This window comes from Crotalus tigris, unplaced genomic scaffold (genome assembly GCF_016545835.1).
Source record: "Crotalus tigris isolate CLP2741 ecotype Arizona unplaced genomic scaffold, ASM1654583v1 scf7180000017628.32516253702:7417878, whole genome shotgun sequence".
Taxonomy (NCBI): Eukaryota; Metazoa; Chordata; class Lepidosauria; order Squamata; family Viperidae; genus Crotalus; species Crotalus tigris.
Window position 1 is genome coordinate 5,287,572 of NW_024096523.1, and position 19,920 is coordinate 5,307,491.

General features: G+C 40.9%; 1 protein-coding gene across 4 annotated transcripts; it reads right to left on the reverse strand.

Annotated features, from left to right (window-relative positions):
- Window positions 1–1,541: 1,541 nt before the first annotated feature.
- GMEB1 (glucocorticoid modulatory element binding protein 1) lies at window positions 1,542–16,730 on the reverse strand. 4 transcript variants are annotated; one of them, XM_039334301.1, is made up of 10 exons: window positions 16,617–16,730; window positions 13,386–13,552; window positions 12,456–12,541; window positions 10,708–10,832; window positions 10,069–10,172; window positions 8,369–8,523; window positions 7,104–7,232; window positions 6,310–6,447; window positions 4,394–4,516; window positions 1,542–3,526 (listed from the first exon to the last, which is right to left on the reverse strand). In XM_039334301.1, exons 2-10 carry the CDS (start codon window positions 13,511–13,513, stop codon window positions 2,835–2,837), a joined length of 1,680 nt encoding a protein of 559 aa, XP_039190235.1. In that variant the 5' UTR covers window positions 13,514–13,552; window positions 16,617–16,730; the 3' UTR covers window positions 1,542–2,834. The 4 variants fall into 4 exon arrangements, with proteins under 4 accessions (XP_039190235.1, XP_039190234.1, XP_039190233.1 ...); XM_039334300.1 differs by having other exon boundaries at window positions 16,685–16,722; XM_039334299.1 differs by having other exon boundaries at window positions 16,560–16,670.
- Window positions 16,731–19,920: the final 3,190 nt, after the last annotated feature.

Sequence of the window (19,920 nt, forward strand, 5' to 3'; positions counted from 1 at the left end):
ACCCCCGTGAAATGGTCGTTCGACCCCAAATGGGATCCCGACCCACAGGTTGAGAACCACTGGTTTAGTGACCTTTTCTTTGAACTGAAATGGGCTGTTGGGTTTACAGCTGAGATTAGACACTTTTATTAACTGTGTTAACTAAAGAAGAATTATGAACCAGCTTTGGACAAATGAAAAGTCCTAGGTTTTCAAGGATGGTACGTAAATTTCTGCCATTTTTCATCTTCATAAGGAGACTGATGAGATCCATATGCTGTGCTTAACCATATTTTAATCATGCTTTGTTAAATAACCCACGTTTGTTAGAGTTCATGCCTTGTACTAAAGTAAAAAGAGACCAAATTGAGCCTCAGCACTATGCATTGAAGATCCTTCTCCCACTCAACCTATCATCTATTTTTTTCTTTTTTGCTTTTGATGGAGAAGACTGAAGCTGCAGTAGGCTGTACTACTTTCTTTAGCTTCAGGTGCGAAAGGGGCACCATCCACTTCTCACAAGAAAGCGAACAGAGGTGGTATAGAACAGTATTTTTCAATGTTGGAACTTTAAGACATGTGGACCTCAACTCCCAGAATTCCCCAGCCAGGAACAAACACTCCTGTGGACCAGCCAGTGACCATCCTCTTGTCAAGAGACTCCATTTCAACATCTGGTGGGAGTTCCCTTTTGGTTTTCTTGTGTATATGTGACCTCAGTTTTCCAAAGAAACTGAAGAAAATGATTTCACTTTGACATGATCAAAAATAGGCTGACTTTGCTGGTTCTCTTTACTATGGCATTAACGTTCTTTAAAAAATAGTTAGTCTAATTATCTTCCACTGACTGTTGACTGATTTTAATGACCCAAAGAATACGTGTGCAGGTAGTCCCCAATGTACAACCACAATTGAGTTCAAAATTTCTATTGCTAAGCAAGACAGTTGTTAAGTAAGTTGCGTTCCATTTTATGACCTTTTTGCCACAGTGGTTAAGTGTTCCACTGCAGTTGTTAAGTGAATAATGAGGTTGTTCCCCCACTGACTTTGCTTGCCAGAAGCCAGCTGGGCAGGTTACAAATGGTGATCACATGACCCTGGGGATGCTACAGTGGTCGTAAGTATGAAAACTGGTCATAAATCACTTTTTTCAGTGCTGTTGTAACTTCCAACAGTCACTAAACAAATGATCATAAGTCAAGGACTACCTGTGATCACACTGCCAGGATACAGTCCTTCTTTAGAGCAGGGGTCCAGCCCTGCTGATTTCTTTTCTGTGGAGAGAATGGTGGCATAGCCGCTATAATTGCTGATGGGTGTGGCCAGGCAGACTTCTTTTTGCAAGACTGTTCATTCTGAGCAGCAGGGAATTTTTTGTGGTTTCAGGCCCTTCCCTTTAATGCTCAGTCCCATGTGTTCTCATCATATTTACCCCTTCCTTGAATTCTGAGCAGCCCTTTTGGTAACCTTTGGCCCTTCCAGCTCTATCAGGCTACTAAAGTCCTTCTGTGAGGAAACAGAAGTGAATGGAGACCATGTCAACATAATGAAGAGTCCTCTTAGGCTTTTGTTTTGCTTATCTTTTAATGCAAAGAAAACCCAAACAAAATAAATGGCATACCCAACTCCTGTAGGGATTTTTTCTTAAAAAAAAAACAACTGCTGTTTTAAAACAGTTGAACTGGTTTACTCTTCAAGTCTTCCAACTCTGAATTTTAACTTCTTAATATATGGAGAGGGAGACCATAAGCACTGTGTTATGGCCAGGAGGAAGGCGAGGAAGGGAATCCTTTTTTCACTCCTTACTCTTCCCATACGGAAGATACTCAAACAACTCACTCATATCCAGCCCAACAGAAAGGGAGACCAGACAGCCACATTGCTGAAGTGATGTGCCATCCAGACTCCTGTAATCATTTTTTTCAAAAAATTATGAACATCAAACATACACACACAGAGACGCATGCACACCTAAGCCAGCATGGTATGGTTTCCCAGAGTGCTGAGTAAATTGCAGGCATGCCCTGTTGGTTGAGCCCAATTCTCCCACTATGTATACAGACAACTCATACTTGAACATCCAGATTGTCAATTCTGTATTTGAGAGAGCAGGTGGTCATTGGGCGCTATGTCTGCCATATCTGTTCCTAGTTTCTCCCTGTATCTGCCTTCATGTGCATAAAGCATAAGCAATTCCTAGAAATCTTGTAACAACCAAGGGAAAAGAAAAACTGCTGGAGAAAATACAAAAAGGAAGAGCCAAGAATTCCAATTTTTGAAGCCACAAATGGGCAAACAGCTTAAGGAAAATGTTTTTTTTTTTAAAAAAAAAAAAAAACACACAAAACAACAATAATACATTCCAAAGACGGTTGGTGACCTGATCAATCAAATCAGGTGCTTTGTTTTTCCCCCACTTCCAAAATGCAAAATGCTTGGAAAGTCAGAAACTGACATGGGATCTCCCTTCCTAGGGTGAAGAATAGCTAAAGATCCAGACAGAAGCTCTTGCTTTAAGGTCATTCTAATCCAGTAATTATTTCCACTTTGTTTCTGAGACAAACAATCCAAGAAAGGTCACTTCAAATCTGGGTTTACAGACTGCCATCCCTCCTCACCGAGTGATAACAGCAATGGCTTGTTTCCCCTTTCACTAGGCAGGTAAAATTCTGACTCTCCCTATTCCCACAAACCATCATCCATACTGGAAAGCACAGCCTGCCTGCTCTTTCCCCCTGAAGAAAATGACTGCTTAAAAATGATCATCAGCATTTGTGTGAACTTACCTGAAAAGGGGGATCAAACAAAAAGGTAAGAGGTGAACAATCATTTAGCATGGCAGGATGGCTTGCTGACTAGTCCTCCAAGACTACAATCTCTACATTATGGACCTGATGCTGATGTTCATCAACCTCAGCCACCACCTTCTCCTCAGTCCTCAACTCTGTCCCCAAAATCACAGCTTTCCCCGATGATTCTTCAGGATCAGCTTCTGGATCAGGTGCTGGGTCTATTTCTATGATTGTCTGTCCATCCTCTGAAGTGCCTTCAATAGCCTGAATACTAGAAGTCAGGCCAGACTCCATGGCCACCAGTTCCACAGGATTCATCACAGTGGCCACGTTAGCAAGAGTCCCACTGTCCTGCATCGCTGCCGAGCTCAGCAGGGCTAAGCTTGAGGAGGGGTGAAGTGTCACTGTATCGGATGAGCTGGTTTTGGAGGAAGAGACCACCGTGGCATAGCGGAAAAGCTGGGAACCTGAGGGCAATGTGTGGACAGTCACTGGGCTGGAGCCCTGGCTGATCGTGGCCATTGGAATGTTGCTAACAGAAAACTGTTGTCCCATGGGTGCAATGGTGATAGGTGAGATGACGGTGAATTGAGGTTGCTGAATGGGAGCCGACGGGCTTAGAACTGTGGCTGAAGCTGGACGTTTCAACCGGGGCCTTTTGGGAGGCTTTGGAGAGTTGACTGGCATCAGGACCACATTCTGAATGGATGGGTTCCTGGCAAGCTTCTTCTGCTCTTCTAGTTGGCGATCTAGTGCTGTAAGAAGTATTAATGGCATAGTCTAATCAAGGAAATGCTTTGGAAATTGTCAGACAAGCAGCACAAAAGACAAATGGAGATAGGAAAATAATTTCTAGGTATAATATTTGGTCATTTCTGTGCCAAAAGAACAGAACAATGGACAGGAATGTCTGTCTCATGAGGATAACACCAATTATTTCGTGAACAAAAAAACTGGGATGGAGAGGAGAAACTACTTCTCCAAGTATTGCTTAACTCCACCTCAGAGCTGCAGACAACAGTAGCTTTAAAATTAAAACAACATCATATACAGGTTTTCAAACCTCCAACGTATACTAAAACTACCAAAAATATTACAGCAAAAATACTGGCCAGAATATAGCTAGTGCCTCTTGGGAAAAGATAAATGTGTATTGTCCCAAAGCTGCTTTTCCAAAAGGCAAGTAGACTTTCTTGGCTTTTTCCTTGAAAACATTTTGCTTCTTATCCAGGAAGCTTCTTCAGAACTGATGAGTTCTTCTTGAAGCAAAACATTTTCAAGAAAAAAAAAAAAACAAGAAAGTTCATTTGCCTTTTGGAAAAGCAGCTTTAGGACAACCATCACCTGGATGATTGAGAATCTCCATAGACATAAATGTATGTTCAATGTGATTAATATACTTTTGGTAATTGTAAAGAATTTGTTGTATTTAACATAAGGAAAATGGGGGAGGAGGAGGAAGAGGAGGAGGAGGAGGAGGAGAATGTACAATGTATAGTTTAGCCTCCACATCAAAAAGGCAAATTTGAGAGAATATGAGTGTACTATAGCAACCAGGCAATCAAGGAATATTTCTTGCACAATTAATTGATGAGCTAAGAAAGTTCAAATTTTGAAATTACCTGCAAGAGTGTTAAGAAATTGCTCCTCTCCCTGATCTGTTTGACTCTTCCTGTTATCCAGCACTCTTTTCACTGTGTCCATCAGACCAAAAGTATGAGCAACATTATTTAAAACAGCAGCATCTACAGGAAGACATTCACAGATATTGACTAATATTCTAAATGGGATCCAACTCCCAAGCAGAAAGACCTAGCTATTCCTTTTTTTTCCCATGCAGGATTACTTAACACTTTGGTAGCACTTCCTGTCTTGATTATGCAAGATGCACCTACAACAGCCATAAACACTGACACTAAGAAGAGAGTATTTAAAAATTGAAAAAGATAAAGAAAATACTTATAATACTATCTCCCTGAATTTTTAGCAACCTACTTGCTCAAGAATTCCAAAGCAGGAGCTGTTCGTGCCCTTCTACCCAATTTAGTCTGCAAATAACAGTGCAGGTGAGACTACATCAGAAATTGTATAGTCAACAAGTGCCAAATGTATTATTATGTAAATTGCAATGAGAAATTTTGCAGAAAATAACACATATACAATGTCCTGAAGTATGTTTTTTTCCCCTGTAACCTAGGGATAGACCCTCCTGGCATCACTATTGATATATTTCCAGCATCAGGCAGACCCTCTTCCACCTCCTTCTGTTATTATTTCTATTGTTATTGTTATTGTTATTGATCATTGCACAGTCAGCCAGATATTCAAACTGAATTTAGCATTTTTGTCTACCTATCAAGTCTTTACCAAGGACTTGGGACAGACAGATCTCGATGTTTGATCATGTTACAGATATCGTCGCAGGATGGAATCTGTTCCCAGTAAAGCTTTTGCATTATTATTGTTGTTATTATTATTAATCATCACACAGTCAGATGTTCAGACCAGGTTTGGCATTTTTGTGTTGTTGTTGTTATTATTATTATTAACAACATTGTTACCTAGCCATTCTAGTATGCTTTATGAGGGGTCCTTGGTGCTCTCTGAGCTTGCTTGTTTTTTTGCAGACGTTTCATTACCCAAACTACCCTAGCACTGAAGATATTACCTAGTTTAGGTAATGAAATGTCTGCAAGAAAACAAGCAAGCTCAGAGAGCACCAAGAAACCCTCATGTCAACCCTGAGCTACAAATATTTTTCTTTATTGGTATGCTTTATACAAGTTTCTTTTTCCAATACTTCTAGCTTATTCACCCCTGAAGCAACAGACCTTTCCTCAAGGTGACTGGAAACTATGGGAGCTATGATAAACATTTAAACAATGAATGCATTCTGGAAAAAGATGATTTACAACTTTGATGGATTTTAGTGGGTTTTGGCATTTTCCTATTTTTGATTTTTTAGCATTGCATTGCATTTCAAAATAGCTACTCATAAGAAAATTATCATTGGAAAGTAGTTGATAAAATGGCAAAACAAGCACTATCGAGTCATATAATTCACAAAGCATAAATACAAGTACTCCTCGATATACGACCACAATTGAGCCTAAAATTTCTGTTGCTGTTAACAGAAAGCTTTTAAGTGAATTTTGCCCCATTTTACAATCATTCTCGCCACAGCTGTTAAGTGATTCACTGCAATTGTTAAGTTAGTAACTCGGTTGTTATGTAAATGTGGCTTCCCCATTGACATTGTTTGTCAGAAGGTTGCAAAAGGGGATCACGTGACCCCTGAACATGGCAAACGTCATAAATATGATCCAGTTGCAAGCATACAAATTCTGATCACGTGACCATGGGGATGCTGCAATGATTGTAAGTGTGAAAAACAGTCATAAGTCACTTTTTTCAATGATGTAACTTTGAACAGTCACTAAATGAACTGTTGTAAGTCGAGGAATACCTGTAAGGCAGGAAGTCTGCCCTAGTGGTCATCATTTCATATCAACATGGAGACTGCTGACCTCTTACCCACCGGTAATCTGGAAAGGGGACTGGGCAAGCCTTTGCTGCACCCCTCTTAGCACCTCCTCTATCTCCTTCTGAATATTACACACCACTTCTTCCATTAAGCCCACATCCGCGATGCCTTTCCAGAACATCAGCATGTCCTCTGCCAAGGAAAGATAAACATTTTTAAAGAAAGAACTGGCAATTACAATTATACAGCAAAATGTCTACTACTGGGATCAGCAAACTACTATACACTATCAAGCACCTTAAGGAACTTGTCAATCCAAACTACACACTCTTACCTGGAAGAATCACTGAATTAAAAAATGCCAACTCAGCACATACGTAAACCAGTGTTTTTCAACCTTGGCTAATTGAAGATGTGTGTACTTCAACCCTCAGAATTCCCCAGCCAGAGTTCTGAGAGTTGAAGTCAATAATCTTCATGTAGTCATTGTTGAGAACTCTGATGTAGACTGTTCATTGGCCACTTACAAATTATGCTTGTAGCCCATGTATGTTCACAAACAATTGCAACAGCTGAAAATAGTTTTCAGGGCATGTTAAATAAAACACTAGAAGCCTTTGGTCTTTTGGTACAATCAAAGGATCGTTCAAGGAAGGTGCATGCCACTGCTCACGAGTCAAGTTTAGGAGCAGCTTTCCCCTACAAAAAGATTGAGGATGCAATGCCGAGTAATCCCAACTATCACTGACAAAAGTTTGCTTCTCTTGCTCTACTTCCTTTCCTTTCCGAAGTGTATAGAGGAAACAAAAAAAGTATGCAAGCTGTACAGAGAAACAGGAAGGACCAACCTGAAATCTCCTCTGGATCTTTCTTGATTCCCTCATCGGTTGCCATAGTGACCGCTGCTGTCATAGCAGAATTCCATTCAATCCCTTCTTCTACACTTTCCTCAGATACTGCAATTTGTGTGATGCTTCCTGCACAAGAGAAGACCAGTCTGATACTCTGCTGCCACACTAACTCCTTACCCACCCACACACCTAGATGATACATCAGGATAAGTTCTGTTAAGCCAACTATTCATCTGTAAATCTATGACTTGATATGACATGATGATAGGGTTCACACCCTATGTTAAGCCATACACCATAATTTCCAAATTACAATGGCTGGGACCTACAAAATACAGCTCAAAGCAAACAAAGCACATTAGGTCTTAACACTGTGTGAATTCAGTAATTCCACCCCAGCCTTGTCCATTTGACTCTATCTGGAGATGGCAGTTCCTCAGATTCTCAACCAATATGGTCTTAGTGCTGGCTGGACAGTTTGAGAGTTGCTCTCTGAAGATGCCACATTGGGCAGGTTATGCTTTGGGCTGATCAATGTATCCTGAGGACTGACACAATAAAGCCATTGCTTTTGAAATGTTATGTAAGCTCTGTAGATGCTGCAACGAATGAAGAAATGTTTGGGTGTACTGGCTGGGGAATTCTGAGAGTTTCAAGTCCACACTTCTTAAAGTGGCCGAGGTTGAAAGTCCCACCTTTATACAAATTTTTAATGTTCAAAGCCACATCTGAATTGTGTAAAATGTGTGAAATGCTTCGCCTTATACATTAAACTTGTTATGCTCTAATTAACTGAAGTAGCTGAACTAAAAAAAAAACCTCTATCACAAAAAGAAAAACGTGGAGTAGGAAGTAAGATAATATGTCCTCCAACATTGGGCATGATGCTCTTCTGTCTCAAAGCCCTTTGGATATAGCCCAGTGTGCACAAGATTAAACCACGATAAATATTTCACACAATTCAGGCATGTTGTCAGCCCTTTAAGATAGACAAAGGCAAGAAACAGAAGTTCCTAGAAATGTTGGAAAGTACCTAAATGCAGTTAGGGTATTGTAACAGAATTTGAAAACCTGTCCAAGCCCCACTCTATTTCAACTTACACTTAATCTAATCAAGGCAGAATTCTAATATGTGAGAGGAGGGAGGGAGGGAGGGAGGGAGGGAGAGAGAGAGAGGGAGGGGTGGATGAATGACAAGATAAGGGTGAGTCTTAATGACCAAGGAATATACTAATCAGGAATTTACTTTACTTTTTTCCTACCATCAGCAGAAGTGGGAGTCTGTACCAGGCTTGGTTGCCCTGGTACTGGGGCCCTGGCACTGCTGAAGAGGAGGTCAAACTTGGTGCTTCGGCATGTGTTGGTGCACACTTTGTCATGCTGATAGAAGTCAATTTGTCCAGAGTCCATCATCTTTCTGCACAATGAACGGAAAACAAAACAGTTATCTCGGGGTGAAAATCTGTTCAAAGAACTGTCTAAGAGAAAAATGTAAAAAGATGAAGCCTTTGACTGTTGTGCATCAAATAATGCTCAGTCCCCTTTAGCTTATGCATAACTGCAGTCATATAATTCAACAGAAGGGTATGGTTCTGTATGGTTCTGTATGGTAAGAAATTTCTCTTTCCATCCAAATTTATTCAGCAATATGGAAAGGAATAACAACTACTATTTAGTGAATCCTTCATAGTGGCCCTCACTATTCATTGGATGCTGTTCGAGCCCAAAGACTGTGGATAATAAAATCATGGATAATGAGAGCCTTACAAGAATACTTTATAATTGGGCAAAACACCTCCATCATTTTGTGCATATTATACACCCACAAAAATTCTCCAAATTTCTCTCCCAAATAGAGCCACTTGCATCATTAATGATGATCTCCAATTTGTATTACCAGCCTTAGGCACTTGAAACTGCAGTTAAGGAAACCATGAATAACACCATCCCCCTATAACCAGTCGCTTATTAACCATCCAAAGTTCTGACAGACCCCAAGAAAGATACTTTACAACCCAGATTTGAAATTCTAAAAGATGCCCCTTGATCATGCAATTGTATTTTGGGTGCTCAGCAACTGGCCACATTTACTGCTATTTGCAATGTCCCGCAATCGCATGACTGCGACTTGTAACATTTTTTGACAGAAGCTGGCATTTACTTCTGGTTTCCGGCAAAAAACGCCCATTGTGTACAACCGGTCACTTCATGCCTATGGTGTTCATTTAGTGATCATGGTGATTCATTTAATGACCACCGCGAAAAATGTGGTAAAATCAAGTTGTTCACGTGATGACCCACTGAACAAACAGTATGACACAACCTATTTCCAGGCTGAGTTATGATTGTAAAACCTGTAGATCAAAGTCTTATTCCATAAACCCCCACCTAACATTCTATATAAAATGGCCCTTGAAATCACTGGGACTTTTCCTAGGAAAGTTCCATATTCTAAAGTACATAGGATCAAACTCTCTGCACCATTTTTGTTTGGCAGGAAATGACCGGCACCACAGTTTTAAGGAGAGAGGAAGACTCCTGCCCAGGCATCTGCACCAGAGTTTGGTACAGGTAGTCCTTGATTTACAACCATTCATTTAATGACTGATCAAAGTTGCAACAGCACTGGAAAAAGTGACTTACGGCTGTTTTCACACTTATAACATTGCAGCATCCCCATGGTCACATGATCAAAATTCTGACACTTGCCAACTGGTTCATATTTGTGATGGTTGCAGTGTCCCGGGGTCATATGATCATCTTTTGTGACCTGACAACAAAGTCAATGGGGACGCCAGATTCACTTAGCAACTGTGTTACTAACTTAATTCACTTAACAATTGTAGCAAGAAAGGTCGTAAAATGAGGCAAAACTCACTTAACTGTCTTGCTTAGCAACAGAGGTTTTGGGCTTAATTGTGGTCATAGGTTGAGGGCTACCTGTACATGACAAGACGGTTACCTCAACATGATTCCTCCTAGGCGGATGGCTCGCTTCCAGTCCTTCAGGGTGGACTTGCCAGCCAGGTGAACAAAGTGCTTGGGACTGATAAGCTGGTCATTGAACTATCAAAAGAGGAAGGAACCATTTATTTTCTCATGGTAAGGATATAATCCAACCATTCAGTCTTCAACGCAACACCCATTATTCATGGATACATGTGATCAAGACACACTAGGGCTTTGTTAATACAACCTGGGCTTTGTGATTTCAGGCTGATACTGGGCAATTTGTAGAACTATTTGAGGATAACATTGAGTGGATAAGTGGGAAAATTTTGGCCATCCAATTATATATTGTAGAATGGGATTCTCAAACATATATTATGGCAGATATAACTCAATGTTCTTCCTACAGTAGTGTCCAAGTCAGGGGGAAGTGTCTTCTCCTTGCGAGAATGAAATAAAGGCATTACTTTCAATACTGCCACCTAAATAGTTTATTGCTAAGAGTTTTATGTGTACCAAATACTCCTGTGCACATCCAGTGGAAAGTGGGACATTTTTCCAAAGGAAAAGAATACTCCTGTCATAAACCCAGCAACACGGAACAAAAAGAAAGAAAATGAGCTGGCAAATTCACTTTCACCATGCTATTTACCTTAACACATTTGACATTGATTCCTGGACACACGAACTTTTTCCAGAGCAACATGGCCTTGCTATCTCCACAGGTAATGGGGTAGGCAATCTCAATTTCCTCATTGCTTTCAAGGGCACTGGCATCTGCAGATGGAAATGGAGACGTTTGAGAGACATATAGAGATCTCCATGCTGATTCATCTAACTCAGGTGTGTTCAGCCTTGGCATCTTTAAGACTTGTGGACTTCAACTCCCAGAAGTCCCCAGCCCACCCAATTCTGGGTTGAAGTCCACAGGTCTTAAAAGTTACCAAAGTTGGACACCTCTGATCTAACCGAAAGACTGGAAAGGACTCAAACAATGTTCTCATCCTGTATCTTTTAACCTGGAGATCCTAAGTCTGAACTAGAGATTTCTTGCATGAAAATCACATAGTAAGCCATTATTTCTTTCTTTAAAAATACGCCCTTTTTATGACCCTTTGATCCCTTAATTCGTGGTAGAATCAAGGCAACTGGATGGAGCTGAGCATTTCCTAGCCGGATACCCTTCCTGATACCACGTAGAATGTGCAGCAGATATTTTTTTCTTTGCTCCTTAGGAAAGAAACATCTGCTGCTACCTAGGATTGAACTCTCAACCTGAGTGAGAGGCAAGCATCTTCACCACTAGGCCACCACACCACTCAACTTCTTTCTTAGACACTGATAAAATTATGTAAATTTTTTCATCTTTACAACCTACGATGGAACCATAAATATCGTACTGTATATGTATTTAAACAAGCATCAGAGTATAGTTTCATAATAGCCAGAAGAGTTCCAAGTATAAAAGGAATATGATTCATTGTTGTCCTTGTTGCTATTAACAAGGCAGGGTTTCTTACGGACTGAGTTCAATCTTACTGTACTAATACATGGTCTGATTTGTTGAACTCAGCCATAAATCATGATATACAAATCACAACCCAGCCAGAAATCATGGTACATAAATCTTAGTGGCTAGACTCACACTGTACACCAAGCCAAAATTAAACTACAGTGTAAGTGCAAAGTACCTAGAAAATCATGTTTGAATTGCGTGTTTTGGAAAACGTAGTTCTTTGGGATACTAGCCCCACAATCTCACACTCTTGACTATCCAATATAATATGCAAATTTCCAGCTATTCTGAAGTGATGAAGATAGGAAATGAAATTTGAACAGCAGTCTGACAAGAACTGCCTTGTGTCTGTAGTTGAGTTTCAGAAATGTGAACCTTTAGACAACACTTTCACAGGAAGAGATGGTGAAAGAAAGCTCCCATAGCCTCTTAGTTCAAGAATCTTTTTTCCAAGGATCTGGCTTTTTTCAGTGCTACAGGCTTTATTCCACCTTATGAAAATATGAAGAAAGGTTAGTGTTTCCCTTAATTATATGAAGTGGGGAAAAAGCCATCATCCATGCAAGTAACTATTGCAGAAACTGTTATGCTTCAGGATCAGCCCATTTGCTGAGCAAAGTTTTGCTTTGGAGGAAAGATGGACATAGTATTTCTTCTTCAATGTTGTCCTCTCAATATTAACCCAGGGATGTACAATGGACTGAGAGGCAGTGACTATATTAAAGCTATTCAGTGCATCCAAGTTCATCATGTCTTCCTGGTCCTGCTTCAGCACATTAACCACTGCACACACAGCCTGCAGGCTTTACCCAAAGCACCCCTATTACACTGCAATACAATTGAGCTAACATGAAACTGATGCATCATTATCACTGAGAACTCACCGATGCCATCTTCAAGTTTGTGTATGGTATGCGTTTCTACAGCCATCACAGCCGCATTAGTTTCAGAGGTCTCTTGATAAATCCTGCTGTAAGTGTGGCAATAAGTACACAAATGATACAATTATTTGAAAACAAGTGACATGAAAGAACATCTTCCCTCCACATCAACCTGTGTGCCCCTAGCATCAGAAGAGATCATATTTATGGAATTTTCCATAAATTGTTCCATATTAATGGGAATTTGGCACTTTTCAACAGCAACCCAAAATCTTAATTTTAATAGTTCAGCATTTGGTTATTCTGCCATCGGTTTATTCGGCAATAACCTGCTGTTAGACCTATCAATGTTAGTTTGATATATTTGACTTATTAATATTATGTAAGTTTCCCTCCATAATATTTTATTTTGGATTATATAAACATTTGTATAAAAAGTAATATCCATAGCAGTATTTTTTTCACCAGTTTCATAAGGGCTACTGTACTTTTTATCTCAAAGGAAAGTTAATGTCATGATAATCAAGTTCTGTTGCTGTAGCTGAAAGGACTCAAGTCTACATACAAGAAAGGAAATTGTTATTAAACAGTAGAACTTGTTTTGATACAACTTGCTTGGGAGGGCTGACCTCTTCTTTATTAGGAATGCTACACCAGTTGCAGGTTGATCAAATTGTCCTTAACTTTACGATTTTCTCCTCTATCCAACCATAAAATGAACAATGGAGTTCCTTCATATTTTTAGAATATCTAAAATTTCCCAGTACCTCAAACTCTTGTTAAAATTCCATCTTCTGCACAATTGGTAAATCATAAGGGTTTAATCTTCTTTCATGCCTGCATTCTCAATTCTCCTTGCAATAGTCCTCTAAACCCTCAATTTGGGCAAAATTACTTGGGAATATTTTGTGTTGCTCTTGGCATGTCACTCACCCTTGTTGCACTGGCTGTAGTTGTAATATAACTTGGGTTTTAGTATCTTCTGGGTTTCCCCCCTCTGTTCCTTCAGTTGGCACAACAACCACATCTCCTACAGGAATGCTTACTTCAGCATTTGCCATTTGTTCACATGAAGTCTGAGCGACTGGGTGACAAGTATGCTGTAGTGGACAATAAACAACCGAAGCAACCTTGATTTGGGAGTTGAGCAGAACTGTGATCTCTAATTGCACACAATTATCATATTCTATAATAGTAGGACAAAAGGGACCACATACATGATAGAAACATCCTCAACACCTCTGGGGCTTCTCTTAATTGTCTTAACTTCTCATAATCTACAATTGCTCTCAGAATAATTGACCAACCTATATACCAGTATAGCCTTGGGAACTCAAAAGTGGCTTGGCCTTGTTAGCTTTTTTGCAAGGTTTAAGAGGTTATTGTGACAGCAATTAAAGATGCACAGGCATTCCCTTTTTTTTCTCTATTCTGGGCTATACCTGCTACAGCAGAAGCATGAGCCATCAGAAAACAAAAGAGGATATTTTCATTAGAAAGTGAAGGCTACAATCCCATATACAATTGGCTTAGACTGTACCTACAGTAGTACCTAGCTGATTTGCTTTTTTTAAAAAAAACAAGCAATTAGACTGAAGCACTGAACAGTATCACTCAACATGCAGAGAAAGCTGGAAAGCCTCTTTCCAATGATTGATGTGGTATCTATAGAGGGCTTGAAAAATATGTAATGGTGACTTGGATCTTGGTGGGAGGCATTTGCTGCTTTTAAGTGATTCAGGACTGTGGGAGTTGCTTTCGCTTTCTCTTTGTTTCTTTGCCAGCAGAACAATACCAGAACCAAACCCACTCCAAAAGGACCCCCAAATGCAATTTTGACTATTGGTTGCTCCCAAATCAGGAGATTAGCTGGGGAAGCAAGGATTTATGGAATTTCCAGTAAGACTAGTCATACACATGATTCTTTGGAAATAAGAACTTTAACACACAACCCCATTTCATAAGTGAAAGTGTGTGGTTTCCTTGTTTTCAGATTCAAAATCACAGGCCATTGTTACTGCTGGATCAGATGATCAGTCCAACAAATTCAACTTCACACTACCAACCAGCCCCTCCTGCTGGTTGTAGAAAACTAATTACGAGTAGACAAACGTAATGCCACTTCCTCCTCTCATTTTGCATCAGAGGATACCCAGAGAAATACTGTGGTAGTATTGAATCTGAAGGTTAGATATAACTCTAATGACTTTTCTAATAATCTTCCTAGAATTGTTTTAAACCCCTATTAGTTGTCATTCTATTAAATAATAACAATGAATTTTAAAAATTATTCAGTATGTGAAAATGAATTTTATTGTGTCTCTTAAAGGCAAGATTGAAATGACTCAATTGGAGATTAATCTCTGACCCATGTTGGAAAATAGTTCTTTAAAGATATGTCTGAATTCAGGATAAATTGAACGAGAGACTGCTCATCAGTTCAATGGTTATCAGCTAGAGCTATTTTATAGAGCCAATGCTATGTATTTGCCTCAGATAAATTCTCCTGGATGTTAATGGCATTTACTTCTACAAAAGCAGAAACAGTATCATAGCTTTCCTAATTCAGTACTGTTTATGCTTAGTCAAATCACACGCATTATTTTAGATTAATGGACGTAATGCCATAAATATTGGCAGGCTATAATAAGAAGGCTCAGAATGTCTTAGCTGCTTATTGTTATGGGAAAACAAAAGTTGGAGCAAGCAAGAACACTATTTGCATCTTTATTTATTTTTTGTAAATAAATAAAGTTTAGCAGTTTTCTTCATATGAAACAGAGTTGTCCAATCAACAATGGTATCCTTCCAATAATGGTGCTAGGTCATCAATTTTGTCCTTATTTTAAAAAGCCAAAAAAAACCCCAACCCCTTAACACTGAATAGATAGTCATGGGTGATAGAAGAGGGACATTTAAGGAGCATTTCAGCTGTGATTTTTTTTTTTTTAATTTGGAAAAGCATTGTTTTCTAGAAATGCAGTCCCAAAGCCATCATTGTGCTACATTAGCATTGCCATAAAAAAGAGAGGGGCATGGAATGCAATTGTTTTTTATTGCAATGTATTTATTTTTATTGTACAGAAATCAAGGCAGCCTTGTCATAATTTGTCATTTACAAAGAATACCAATTCTTGGTACGCCACACTTTGATCTTGGCTATTCCAACAGGTCGTTTAAATTTATTTATCCTACATCCACTCCAACCACCAGAGTCTGTTATCTAACATGGTGTAATGGATATTCTGTACCATAAATCAGATTTCACCGAACCTGGCTCCTGCTCTAATAATGTATTAAAATTGGAATGCAGCCCAGAGATACCAGGCTGTTAACATACAGTAATCCTAGTTTTGTTCAGTTTTAATTTCTGTTATGGATCTACATAAAACCGGTGGCGGGCTTCTCTTTTGAGTTTTGACTCAGTTTAGACAGCTTGATTAACCCCGGACGATTTTGTCATTGAATGGGGACGGGCTTTTAGTTCGGCCAGGGGAGGAACCCCTCAATCCGGCCGCCTCAAGAGGAAGTCGGGGCTTCGGACCGAGAAGTCTCTCTGCTCGGGAAACCGCGAATTGCAAGCCGTCTGCGGTTCTTCCCTCAGAACCTCGAGCATCAAAGGCGGCGAAACTCGCTCCACTCTCCCTTCCCCCACCCGCCCGGCGGTTCCAGGGTAGACCCGGCGGGGCAGAGCAAAGCGGTCCGCGCGTTTCTTTTTTTTTTTTTGCGCCTGGCCCGACCTCACGCCCGAAAACTCCAACTGCCATCATCCCCAGCTCGCCCAGCCACTGGGGATGACGAGAGGAGGCGGTGGTAGCGCGAGGCTAAGGAGAAACAACCCCACGCGGGCGGCCCGGGAAGGGCTCTCCACACTGGTCGCTCAGGGCGAGTTCGACCGCGCCCGCGCGGCAGTGGGGAAAGCCCGCCTCCCCCCGCGGGCCCCGCCCCCTCGCCTGCCCCGCGAGCCCCTCAGCCCTCCGTGGCCCCGCCCCTCTTCCCTTGCTTCAGGCCAGGCGCAGCCTCCTCCTCCTCCTCCTTTCCCCACCCTCCACTATGCCCCCCCCGCAGCGGCGCTGCGACGTCCGCTCTCCCGGCGGCGGCACGTACAGCGGGGTAGCGGCCGTGCGCTCTCCCAACGCAACCCCCTCCCTCGTCGCCACGCACTCTGCGTCCCGGCTCCCGTAGCGCAGCGGCAGCAAGAACGTCGCCCTGCGTTCCCTCCCCCCCGTTACCGTCTCCGAGCGGCCGAGTCCGGGGCTGGGGGGGGCGGGAGGAGGGAGGGAGCATGCGCAGGAGCTGCTGCGGCTCGGCTGCCAGGACTTCCGGCCGCCTCCTCTCTCTTAAAGGGACCGCGAGTGCCAAAGCAGTTTTTGCGCTCCCGCGGCTGTGCGCTATGGGATGTCTTTGGGGGCGGGGGAAAGGGTTGCATTTGGGCAGGCCGCTCTCTCAGCCGTTCTGTCGTCTGCCAGAGTTGCTGCTGCTCTATTAATGGCATCTGCATGTTTTGCAGCTATTGTATGTTGTTGTTGTTAGTTGCGAAGTCGTGTCCTACCCATCGCAACCCCATGGACAACGTTCCTCCAGGCCTTCCTGTCCTCTACCATCTTCTGGAGTCCATTTAAGCTCACGCCTCCTGCTTCAGTGACTCCATCCAGCCACCTCATTCTCTGTCGTCTCTTTCTATTGTATATAGTTAACTTATTCAAAATAGATAATGGAACTGTGAGGCAACATTCTCAGGAATGCTCTCATTAACTAATTGCATGCACGGATCGTTAAGTTTCCAATTCAAAGTAGGGCCTCTTCATCCTAATCCAAATACAGGTAGTCCTCAACTTACAACAGTTCATTTAGTGACCATTTGAAGTTACAGCGGCACTGGGAAAAGTGACATGATCATTTTTCACACTTATGACTGTTACAGCATCCCCATGGTCATGTAATTAAAATTCAGACATTTGGTAACAGACTCATATTTATGATGGTTGCTGTGTCCCAGGGTCATGTGATTTCCTTTTGTGGCCTTCTGACAAGCAAAATCAATGAGGAAGCCAGATTCACTTAGCAACTGTGTCACTAATTTAAAAAGTGCAGTGATTCACTTAACTACTGTGGTAAGAAAGGTAGTAAAATGGAACAAAACTCACTTAGCAAATGTCTCAGTAACAGAAATTTTGGGCTCAATTATGTTTGTAAGTCGGGGACTGCCTGTAACGGTTTTCCTGCTGCAAATATTTACTTTCTGGGAATTTCACACTTATCACTTCTAAAGTACCAGAATCCAGAGAGCTGCTAGAGTAACAGAGAATTTACCTTGACTGTCATCCACTGCTCTGGATATTTACATCCCAAAGACAGCAGCCCTAATCCCATCACTCTGCATTTCATGTGTTTGATGGAAATTCCTGCCAGATCTGGAAGGAGACAGGAGCCCCTTGTGTGACTTGCAGCAAATGAATGTTATGCCCAGCTGATGGTGCCAGTGGCCTCCTGATTCTTTCTCAACCTCCTTAAGATGTGTGGATTTTAACTCAGAATTCCCTAGTTGGGCTTGGAGATTCTGGCAGTTGAAGTCCACACATCTTAAAGGGTCTGAAGTTAACAAACATTGGAAAGGCTTAAGGCACAAAGCAAAAGGTTTGCTGTTATTAAGTCTCTCCAGTAACAAGATACCTCACGGTCTGCAATTTGCTTTTACACCCATGTTTTTATAGCTATAATCCCCTAAGAGGTATTGATCCAGTTCACAGGGGGCATAATATGGTTTTGACTTCACCCAAAACCATCCTTAGGTTTAAATAACCCAACTGGAGTTTATTTAGCAAATGGCAATTAAGTAAGTCAAAGTTTAGAATGATGCAGGAACCTAGCAGTGGAGAAATCAAAAGGCCCCAGATAATATCTAATCAATAAACTATCAATAATGTTTTGGCACAATCTGGTAGTTTCTCATCTCAATTTTGCAATGAAGGTGACCTCTCCACTGTCACATTGGATCAAAGCAGAGCTGACATTGGACAGATGTCAGAATGCAAACTCCCAATAAAATTATTTTCCCCATAAACCCCCAAATTAATTACCAACCTGGGGTCTTGGAAAAAAATAAAAAGGCTCAGGATTGTTTGGTATATTGTCAATCCCTCATAGCATAGTAAATTCATCAAGGGTACACCTAAAGCCAAATTTATGTAACTCTAAACCATAGTTTAATACACTAGAATGACTGCTTTCATTTAAAATGCTAAATCTTTAAACCCTGGTTTCTGAACCCTAATAGCTCAGATATGTTTGTTCTTGGCTCAGTGCTGTGCCTCAAATCTCTTATCATTTTTAAAAATTTATTAATTCATTTTCACTTGGTCTTGATGTCTGATTTTGTAATTGTATCAATATTAGAGGTACAGCAGAATGAACACATTTCCAAAGAAATAAACACTTTATTTATTAGAATTACATCCTGTCTTTTTGCACAGGAGCTCAAAGCAGATTTTGTAGTGTTCTCTCCTCTTGTTTGTCTCCACAACAACCACCAGGAGAGGTGGGTTGGACTAAAAGTCATCCATCCAGCTCTCATGCTAAGGTGGGACTAGAACTCGGTGTCTTCTGGTTTCTAGGCCAGCACCTTAACCCCTACACCAAACTGTCCAACCTTAGTTTAGTTCTATGTTCTTCATCAACACTAAAGAGAGTGTTTCACACAAACTGCCTTCCTTTGGCTGATTCAGCCTAATAATTAAAGGGCTGATAATAATAATCAGCCAAAGATGTTGGTGGTAATGACTGAATACACTACTACATGCAGAGGTTTACCTGGAGAAGTTGGTTAAATTCCAAGTGGAGAACAAAATAAATGGAGTGAATGTTAGTTAAAAAAACTCAGATTGGTTTATGTAATAGATGAAACATGCCTATAAAAACATGAAATGTTTAGAAAAGTAAAACAAAAGCACTATAATCTATTACCTACCATAAAACCAAGAGTAGTTAAAACAAGTCAACTGCATTGAATACACAACAAAGAATACAAACTATAAAAAAAATCTGATGCCTTTGATGAAATTAGTTGCCAAGGTTGAACGCCTCTGCTTTAAACCATCTTTGCTATATTGTGAGCAAAACCAGCTGCCTTTTCTTTTTCAGGGCTTGACACCCAACTTACGGTCAAGAAGCCATTTATTATTATTATTATTTTATAGAATAGAGCTGGAAGGGACCTTGGTGGTCTTCTAGTCCAGCCCACTGCCCCCTTAAGCAGGAGAACCTACACCATTTCAAACAACTGATTGTCTAGTCTTTTCTTAAAGATCTCCAGGGATGGGGCGCCCATGATTTCTAGGCGTGATTTATAAGGTGTGTTAAGAGAAGGCAGAAGGATCCTACAATACCTTATTTACCCCGATCTCTTTGTGCTTCCACTTGGAACTAGGATTTCGATAACTCCCGATCCACCCCTTTCCCCCGTTCTAAC